At 37.8% G+C, this 10,429-nt stretch overlaps 1 protein-coding gene across 3 annotated transcripts in view; it reads left to right on the top strand.

Moving 5' to 3' along the window:
- MAEA (macrophage erythroblast attacher) overlaps positions 1-6,753 on the top strand; it is a 35,876-nt gene extending 29,123 nt beyond the window's left edge. For all 3 annotated transcript variants that reach the window (XM_010000232.1, XM_010000233.1, XM_010000234.1), the window contains 4 exons: positions 1,190-1,298; positions 4,234-4,367; positions 4,862-5,057; positions 5,538-6,753. In XM_010000232.1, the coding sequence (XP_009998534.1) occupies positions 1,190-1,298; positions 4,234-4,367; positions 4,862-5,057; positions 5,538-5,633 (535 nt within the window). In that variant the 3' untranslated portion in view covers positions 5,634-6,753. The remainder of the gene's footprint in view (positions 1-1,189; positions 1,299-4,233; positions 4,368-4,861; positions 5,058-5,537) is intronic.
- Positions 6,754-10,429: the final 3,676 nt, after the last annotated feature.

Consider the following 10,429-nt stretch of genomic DNA (forward strand, 5'->3'; position numbering starts at 1 on the left):
CCTAACTGTAGTTAGTGCAACACAAAATTGGAATTAAAAAAACACCTTACTCCAAAGAGATTGTTCTCATGGTACTGATGACCTAAGTTTAGTTAATACAACACAAACTTGGGGAAAAAAAATAATTATAACTTACCTAGTTGTTGGTTTTTTTTACTTCAGCCCATGAAATGGGTAATTGGAAAATACTGTATATTCCTAAAAGTAAATTGTAACTTTATATAGATTTTTAACAAAGCTCTTTAAAAGTTAAGAAGAATAAACACCCAGAGTATTTCAGAGACTTGATGTCTTCCTCATAATACAAACTGGAGAAAATACAGCATCAGGAAGGCTCTTCTACACTTACAGAATGCCAGAAATTCACTAGACTGCTGATTCCATGCTCAGTCTACTGTGTGACATCTGTTCACCACTGAAAATTGAAGCTTTTAGCAGAAATCCAGTTTAAAGGTTGGAGGGTTTTCCTGCACATTTAAACTCCAACTTGAAAATTGATGATTTTGGGCAGATGAGACAATGGAGGCTTTCATGCAGGGTTTTTAAGCAGTTAAATATTCCTATAATCTGATAATAATTATCCAGTTTCTTAGTATTAATTTTCTGAAAAATGTTAAAGTTTGTACTTTTGCATTAAATACATTAATACATTTCTGGTAATTCTGTCACCACTTTCAAATATTCAAGTTTTCAGCCTTGTGTGGATCTCTTATAAACAGTATGTAAATTATAAAAACTTGTGCTGAAGTTCTATTTAATTTTGTATTTCCCTGGCAAAAAAAACCAAAAAAACAATGCTCTTAATAAGGTGTTTTCTACTACATTGTCCTGCAGTTTTTTGTAGTCTGCACAGAAATGTATACTGCCTTCCAGGCTATACCCCTGAAAAATCATTTATTCAAAAGTAAACATTCTCCCAAATGTCTGTATAACCAAGGTAGGTATTTGAACACTCTTAATGTGTTGTGGTTTGGAATAGCTAATTATCAGACTGCATTTCTCTCACTTGCAAGTGTATTCACATTTGCAGGATGTATTTTTTTTCAAGCCCTTTAAATGCATCACCTGTTGGAGTTCACTTATTGAGAGCAGAATCTAGAGTTTTTCTCTGAAATCATATCTAATTATGTAAACTTACTTGATTTAGAAACAAGAGTATCTAATAAAAGGTGTACATTCTGTATTTCAGACATGCAAGAAAGCATTTCAGTCAGGCTGAGGGCAGCCAGCTGGATGAGGTTCGGCAAGTGATGGGAATGTTGGCCTTTCCTTCAGACACTCATATCTCCCCCTATAAGGTAATATTATGTTGGAAATTCAGTGGTATGGCAGAAAAATAAAGTACATGTTGAAGTTCTTTGTCCTTAAGAGGTAAATGCATCAATAATCTAAAGATCAAATGTTCTAATCTTCCTTTCTAAAATCTACCTTTATAATAATCCTTAATTTTAATAATCAGTCCTTGCCTGTAGAGTAATCCAGGTAGTATTTTTATTGTAGCAGTTGGATCCTAATTGTAACAAATTCGCACTGAGCTGGGCTTACCACAAACCCGACACTAATCTGTGCAACTGGAATGTGATGTGCAAATAAACAGCTAGAAACAGAAGATGGGCAAGTGCAAAGAAACACATGAGGATTTTTGTTTTGTTTTGCTCCACGTATTAGTCTGTAACCTTAATGCATTAGCGGCAGTTCTTAATTCTGGTTCTCACATGGCTGTTTTTGTGGTGGCTAGGATGAAGAAAAAGATTATTTGAATGATCTCAAAGCAGCAGTTTTGATGCTTAAAAGTAACTGATTTATTTGAATTATACTAATTAATATAGATACTAGTGGTAATATCTACATCTAAAATTGGAATAAAGCAAAATCCACAGGTAGGTGCTGTTTCTGCAAAGTTTGAGTTTGTCCTGTGGTTATGTGCTAATTATCTTCACTTTTTTTTATCTTAGCATTGGAGGTAGAAGGTAGATGAGAGTTGAGCTGGCACAGCAAGACAAGAATCCTGTGAAATACCAACCAATGCCAGTGAAAACATGTTTTTTAGACAATGATGAAATCAATGGTTTAACATACAAACACAAAAAAACCCCAAACCAACAACCCACAGAAATAATGTGAATTTCTTTGCTAATCCTGGAGTCCTAGAAGGATCCTGGTATTTTAGATTCTACATTTGATGAGAGTTAATGAGCATAAATGATGGATGTGTTAGTAGACTGAATGTAAGAGCTTATCTTTGGTCTAATAGCTGGAAAGAAGTAGACAGGTCATAAAAAACCTGTATTTTGTTCTAAGGGCTAGTCTGAATAGAATGTTTCAATAAAAAAGAGAGAGAAAAGCTAGTATCATTTCATGTGTAACCATACAGTTGGAACAAATTCTCTACTACTTTTTTATGGATCTGACTTGCAACATTCTGGTTTATGGATGTTATGTTTTGAGTCCTCCAGTAATTCTTGAGATAAACAGAATCATAGAGTGCATGCTTGTTTGGAGATGACCTTTAACATGTTGACTAGGAGTTCTATGCATAAATGGCTTTTTAAAATGGCTTTAAGTAAAATGGTAATGCTGTGAGGAAGTTTGTTGGATTGTATTATCTCTAATCAACTGATTTTTATTAATTCAAGGGGAAGAAGCATCTTCTAGAAGCAATGAACACACCTTTCTCCAGCTTGTTGTCTTAGGACTTACAGGAAAACATGTAATATTGTGGCAAAACAAACTACTTTCTTTTGATGTCTGTTGAACGAGCTAGTGTAGCTGTGGCTGCAGTTACTGCACCTAGACATTTAGTACACTGCTACTTTTCTGGCACATCACCTAGGCCCTTAATTGTAAGCTTCTCTTAATCTTCCATAGTACTTTATCTCTTTATTATTCATCTGTTGTAGGCTCTATCTTTTAGCTCTTCTCAGGAATTGCAGTAAGATCTGAACAAAAGCTTCACCCTGGAACTCTGGGAACATTCTGGCCCTAAATGGGGCAGGTGATAAACAGACATGCAGTCTGGTGGCAGAAATGGTACTTTCATGGAAAAGTTCTCAGGACAGGCTTATATTCTTGGGGCAGGGGGTTTCCAGGGTACAGGCTACAACAAAAAGTAATGCAGGAGTCCCAGTGTCCCTACGTGAGGAAACTGAGAGGCTAAGTGGGCCAAGGTGGTTGAGAGCAAAGCACATAAAGGCTAGTGTCTACATCTTGATAAAATCACTGCCTAGTGATTTTGGTATAAGATGTTTTGAATTTGATGCTGCTGCTCAGTGTATCATTTGTCAGTAAGTCTTTGAATTTCTTTAAAAGCCTGTTCTATAAAATAATAAAATATATTATTTTTCTCCTACTTGCCTCAACGGGTTGTATGCACAGTTGATAATATTAACTTATTTCTAAGATAAGTAAATATTGTCCCTTCTCATGACCATAATGCAGGTTACAAAGGACAAGGGGTGCTAGAAGAAGGGATCAGATCTTTGTCTTTATATCCAACATAAGTATATTTTTCAAAGTGTTTTCACTTTTTATATTACTTTCTCACAGCATTACTTTTAGGCTTCAATATATCCTTGACTTGTGGGTTTAGTTCTTCCTTCCATGAAAAAAAATCCTATTTTGAACTACTGTTCCATTATTATTTTTTTAGGTAACCCACAGCATTACAATATATTAAAGATTTTTGTCCTTAAATGCACAGCTTAGCTAAGCTTTCCCTAATGTGGAGTTTTGCCAGCTCTTCAAATTAAAACCTTTCTACAAAATTCTGTAAACATTATATATTACAAAGAGGTATCAGCAGAATTAGCCTGACTTGAGGTAAAAAAACCCTTCTGACTTTTCTATGTTAATGGTTCAGAGGATTTAGAACAAACATTCCACAACAGCAGTGTTAAGCAGCTTGTAAGTAGGGCAGCATTCTAGAAAATTAAATGAAAGAAACAGCCTTGCCAGGATTTACATACCTTAATTAGAACATTTGGTGGATGATGGAGGGAGATGGAATATTTTTATGACAGCTATTTTAAGTAAAACTTTATTTAAATCATATCTATAGTAAAAAAGTGTTAAAAGGTACTTTCTAAGCAAGTATATTCACACTGCATCAGCACATATACTTCTGGTTTGTGACAGATTCACTCTAGTGAGTTTTGCACAATTTACCACTCTCAGGCTTTTGCCCCCAGGACAATTAGATTGAAAACAACTTACAGTTGTGTTGCTTTTTAACAGGATCTCTTGGACCCTGCTCGATGGAGAATGCTGATCCAACAGTTTAGATATGATAACTACAGACTACATCAGCTGGGAAACAATTCTGTTTTTACTATAACACTCCAGGCAGGCCTTTCAGCTATAAAGACACCGTATCCTTTAATACACATACTACTGTTGAGTGTAAAACACCATTGTGGCTTTTTTTGTTCTGTGGATGTTTTTCAGAAAGCTCAAAGAGGAAAAGTGACAGGTGAATATTGTTGAAATCTACATTGTGTTTGCATACTAGGCTGTCTTTCCATGTGTCTTAATTCACCCTGTCTGTTTTCATGGGAATATTCAAATATATCCTGCATCTTTTGAAACTTAGCTGGGTTTGCTATGTGCTATGGTGTGTTAGAAAAAGACTGGTGCTACTGAAGTGTTCTGCATCAGACATTCTACCTATAGTTGTCAGACATTTGTTCTTCACTCTGTTTCTTGAAACAAAGGAAGCACTTGGTTCTTACACATACAGGTTAAACTCAAATTAAATGGTCCTGGACACTCTATAATTGCACAGTTTACTATCTTTTATCCAATGTTTGCCATTAAATAGTTGTTGCATTCTGTGGTGGTTTTTCCTTAACTTGCTGTTAAACAGACAGTGTTATAAAGAGGATGGGAGCTCAAAAAACCCAGACTGCCCTGTGTGTAGCAAATCCCTGAACAAGCTGGCTCAGCCTCTGCCCATGGCACATTGTGCCAACTCCCGACTAGTCTGCAAGATTTCGGGGGATGTAATGAACGAAAATAATCCTCCTATGATGTTACCAAATGGATATGTCTATGGATACAATGTAAGTGTTGTGATCAATGAGTTACTGAAGTCTAAAATAGCAGGGGTTATAATAACTTTCTGTATCAAAAGAAGAGCTTATCACAGAATCTTAGGGGTTGGAAGGGACCTCGAAAGATCATCCAGTCCAACCCCCCTGCCAGAGAAGGGTTATAAATTCAGTCAGAATGTAGGAGTGTCTTCTATATAAACAGAAGAAAAATAACTTCTTGCAGCAGTTTTTTAAAGGACTGCATGTGATTAAATTGGTCATTAAAGAAGCTAAAGTCTGAATATATGAATTGACACAAAATCAAATGGCATTGGAAATCATTCCCTCTGAAGACTGATAATGTAGAATAAGTAACTTTGGTGGACAAACATATTTTGACCCTCAAACTATTTTTTTTATTTTTTAAAAAAACCAATGTGTTTACTAAACAGTTAAATAATGCTTGGAGTTATATTGTGAATATGATCTTTTAATTTCATTCTTTTTCAGTCTCTGCTTTCTATTCGTCAAGATGACAAAGTAGTTTGCCCAAGAACCAAAGAAGTCTTCAACTTCTCACAAGCTGAGAAAGTCTACATTATGTAGGTCCATAAAACACGTGATGAAGTGCCGCTGGAATTTTGACACAGTGTATATTGCCATACCCTGTCCAGGGGAGGGCCTTAATGTGTGGCAAAGAAGCAAAACCTGCCACCTTGGGGATCAGACCTGTCGGTGGCATTCTTGTTTCTTGCGACCAAAGATCAATGAGCAACAATAAACACTCTTTAAGGGGGGGGGGAAAGAAAAAAGAAAAGGAAAAAAAAAATAAAAAGAGGAATTATGACTTAAGTTTGTACTTGAATAAAAACACAAACAGTTTTGATTGTTAAGGTTTTGTAACATAAGGTCAAAATTGGACTCTTCTCAAAAGTACTTTCATCTTCTAAAGGATGACTTTCTTTAAGACGGACACTTGCACTGGGGGAGAAGTTACAACAGATTTGAAATTAAATCCATTTTTCTTCCCTCTTTTTCACAATTGTCCAAGACCCTTTTGTTCTCCAAGATTCCAGTACTACCAATATGTTCTCCTTTAAGCTCCTCTTTGCCTTCTTCATGATCCTCTCGTGAAGTAATCCTGAACATGAATTATGTAACTTATTTCCATGGGAAGATACCAGTGTCTTTGACACAAGACTGGCTTCTCTGGAGGATCAATTGGGACTAGTTTGAAGGAGTATGAAGTCTTTTTCCAACCCCAAATATTTTAAGGAGGTTGCATAAGTATCAAGAGGAACTGAGAACATTTCAGGCAAACTCCAATGCTTGTTTAAATGTTCTTTTTCCAGTCTACCATAGTGTTAAAGTCCTTCTAAAGTTCTTAGTTATGTGCATAGGGTTCAATATGAAATCGTTAGTGCTACTGCCTTATTTCTTGCTTTGAGAATGTACTCACATGAAAATGAGCTGGTATTAAGTGTTGGGCGAAGTTTCTGAAGATGCCTTGCAGGATGATTACATAATTTTAGGGTCTGAATAGCATTCATTACTGAAACTAATAGTTCAATTTTAACAACTACAGAACACATCCTTACGACTTTCCGAAAGAATTAAACCATTGTAGTTTAAACAAAACCATATTGTAGAGGTTTGTATTTAGTGCTTATTTTTGCATGTTGATGTTGATTAGCTAATAAAAGATTGTAAATGTAAAACATGTTAATAAAAATTGTTTTCCATTTCTTGATTATATAAAATTAGAAAGCTGCTTTGTGTTTAAATGTAAAAAAAAAAAAAGTCTCTTCTAAGGGTCACTTCAAAGGAAGGCAACTTTTAAGTGGTGTTTGTGTGTTCTGCATGATTTAGAAAAGCAAAAACAACCAGAAAAAAAAAACACACTGCAAACATAAATGTTGTTCTTCAGAGCACTGGTTTAAACTTCTCATATTTGAACAGTAGTCTCCAATATCTGTTCCTGTCAATTATCTTTTTTTTTTTTTTCCTGTCACCTCCTAGAAGGCTGCTCACTGTCCTGGAGACTCTCTGTTGGAAAAATGTTGTGGAAGTTGCTAGATAAGAGGTTTTGGTGCGTGACTGAATACTTTTTAAAAAGCTAACATGGAATGTTGGCTGGACTACAACTTCTATTAATGTTCAACAGTCAGAGATCAGAGCTATATAAACTGATGGTATCAGCCACTCTGAACCTGTAACTACAGAGGGATTTCCAGTGAGGTATGTCTGAAAAGGTTCCATTTTCACTAAGCATACATGATTGATGCTTATGAACAGGTATAGCTGGAATAGTGCAGAGCTGCCAGCTTGGCAGAGACCAGTGTTCCTGCACTTCCTGCTGGAAGGGGCTGTTTCCCTCAGTGTTTTCTGAAGTGGCAGATGTGGAGTTCCTAAGAACAAAAGCACTGTGCCAAGAGTAGGTGGAGGCAGATGATGAGAGAACTTGCATCAGTAACTGAATTGGCTATCAGTTAAGCAGGAGCTGATCTCTTCCTTCCTCATGGGGCAGAGTTGACTCAAAAGGGGAGAGGACTTCACCCTAGGGAGCAGTATGGCTGAAACCCAGGTGGAACAACATCTGTTTTTCTTTGGCAGACTATTCACAGCATCCCAGCAGAGGGGGATGCATAACTGAGAATGGCAGCCTCACTTTTCCCTACTTTACAGAAATGTATAAAAAGCCAGAGCAGGGAGGAAGGGGTAGGTTTCTTATCAGCCCTGAGGAAATGCGTGATAACTGCACAACAATTGAAGGCCATGGAAATTGTTGCTTTTGCTTCTCTAAAGTACTAGTTAGAGCTGTGGTTTCCTGATATTTCAGCCCTTTTTGCTTTCTGTGGCCTGAGTGGAGTGGTAGAGAAACCTACAGTCACAAAACAACTAGTTTGGGAGGAGAAGAGAGAACAGCAGTCCTACAATGGGAAGGCCTCTGCTTAGGGGAAGTGTCATTTTAGAGGTGCCATTGTGAGGTCTGAGTCCCTGGTGGTGTGTTATCAAGAAGGTGCTCCAGAAGGAGCCAAGGGAAGCTTAATCTGTTTGTTAGCCATGACTGCTCAATTTAGAAATCAAACGGCCTCTTTTGACTACAGCAAGACCTGTTTGATGCAGGTGGTTGTGGCTTCTTGGCTGACCCCTGTGGACTGTGTCCACTATATGTATCTATAGCCTGAATTTGATCCTCAAGCTTGCTCTGGCATGGCTGTAGAAGCCCTCCGACTTTGTGAGGGTCAGAAATGGTGGCAGGGATGGATTGCTTTGGTGCAGCCCAGAGTTCTGGTTTGCATTCTCTGACTGCTTTCTGCAGCCTTGAGCTCAGAATCCAACAGAGGTGTTAGTTCATAGCTCATCATGGGTGGCTGTAGACATCAAACCAAGAGCAGTGTGTTACTCATAGTAAATGTGAACAAATTGATTGCCTGTAAACACTATTTTAATAACTGTTCTCTCACTGCATTGATTCCTGCCTGTGGCTATGTTGAGAAGAGGACTTCAAAGAGTGGTTTATATAATACTGGTGGAGGCAAGGCAGGGTTGTAGAGGCTTTCCTCAACAGTTGAAATTGTGAGTAAAAATCTGTTTTAACTTGTCTTGTAGCAATATCTCACATAGCACTAAGATCATAAAACACAGAATGAGGGATCAGTTCTACAACCTGACCATAACCAGATGGGGGAACTTCAACATATATGGCCATAACCTGCTATATAGAAACCAAGCTTTTTCTTTCTACATCGTGTTGTGTTACCAGCAATGGCTGCATTTCATATCATTCAAAAAGTGGCCATCAGCTACCTTAGATGAGACTTCCAGTCTGCATCATCTAAATGCCTGGCAGTGTGCTGAGGTGGAAGACAATCCATTTATTTCCTGAAGGGTACAAGTTACTGCCTGTACAGTGAAGGACATCTTTTTGAAATGAAGAGGTTGGTTAGTAATATGAAGACCATCTCCTCTCAAGATCTGGCTGAGCTGGAAACTAACAATATCCTTTACTGTGATATTTTTTCAGTCTTGCCAAGCAATTCAAAGCGAGACTTGAGGCTCAGGATTTTGGTTATGGTGTTCCTGTTTGAGGGCAATGGTTTGTCCCAGTTGTGGTCAGGACAGGTATGTTCTGTAGGTAGAACAAAGTCTCTCTGGCACACAGGGGAAGAAGATTTGCACCCATGGTCAGCAAGAGGGAACAGGGAGCTATAGAGCCCAGATATTGTTGGATGTGAGGGCTGAAGGGGTTTTTGGGTGCTATAGCTATAGATTCAACACACAGTAGTCTGTTATAGCTGGCTTGTAGAAGGTGTTAAACATGTATATGAGCTAGTCACTGAAAAAGTTCATCTTAAAAGATCTAGTCCTGATCTCAGTTTGAACTGAAGTTCTAAGAATCTAAACAAAAGCTCTTAATTTCAAAAATTGAATTAGTTCTTATTGATGGCTAGTGACAAGTTAATTTCACTGAGGAGCTCACAGTTTTTAGTAAGAGATTTCAGGTTCCACTATAAAATCCTGCTATGTGACCATGTTAAAATCATCAGAGATCTATATCCTAAGCCAGAGGTAATCAGCTGTGGGATAATTAGCAGTGTAAGAGGAACAACAGGAAATAATGGAACAACAAGAAACAGAAGAGGCTGCTGAACAAGAAAAGCTGTTTGTTTCAACTTATAAAAAATGGGAACAAATGTCAGGGTAGGGCTAAGAAATGCTATCAGCTACTGGTCTTTCCAAGAGATTAAAATAACTGCACAAGTTTTTAAAAATGCAAGTAAGAGGAGAAAATTAATGTGAAACTACTGTGTGGTAGAGATACAGTCTTGATGAGAAAACTGCCCCCAGTGCCTTGCTTCTTGCTCCTGGTAGAGATGGCAATGATCAGCTTTGGGGCTGTGGGGATGGAGAGGGAGATACACTGAGAAAACTGAAATAACTTTGCAACATGGAAGTGAAAAAAAAAAAGTGCACAAATTATGGAAACCAAGTGATGGCTCTCCTGGTATTGTAAATTGTTCAGATCTAAAGGAAAGAATTTGTTCTGATATCCAGCCTGGAGATGGTATCCCATGAATGGAGAGCTTCTGCTGTAGGGGTTGGTTTTTAGGGGGAGGGGAGATTAAAAACTCAACCTGAAGGTTAACTGTGAGGCTGAAGGGGAGAGGAGTATAACTATGCCATACCAACCCAGTGACCATTGTTGAGCCTTCTCAAACAAAATCCAGCTGCAGTGCAGTGTTATGTGTGACCTTAGCTAACCACTGAAGAAGATGGGACTTAGAAATTGCATGAGGAGATAAGATAAAAGGTGGTATGAAGGGCAAGGTAACTGATGGGCTTCCTTAGGGTTCCGTCGTGGAGCTGATACTAGTTGTCATTACTGATGTTCTTCAAGA

This window comes from Chaetura pelagica, unplaced genomic scaffold, assembly GCF_000747805.2.
Source record: "Chaetura pelagica isolate M959 unplaced genomic scaffold, ChaPel_1.0 scaffold116, whole genome shotgun sequence".
NCBI classification, from domain to species: domain Eukaryota; kingdom Metazoa; phylum Chordata; class Aves; order Apodiformes; family Apodidae; genus Chaetura; species Chaetura pelagica.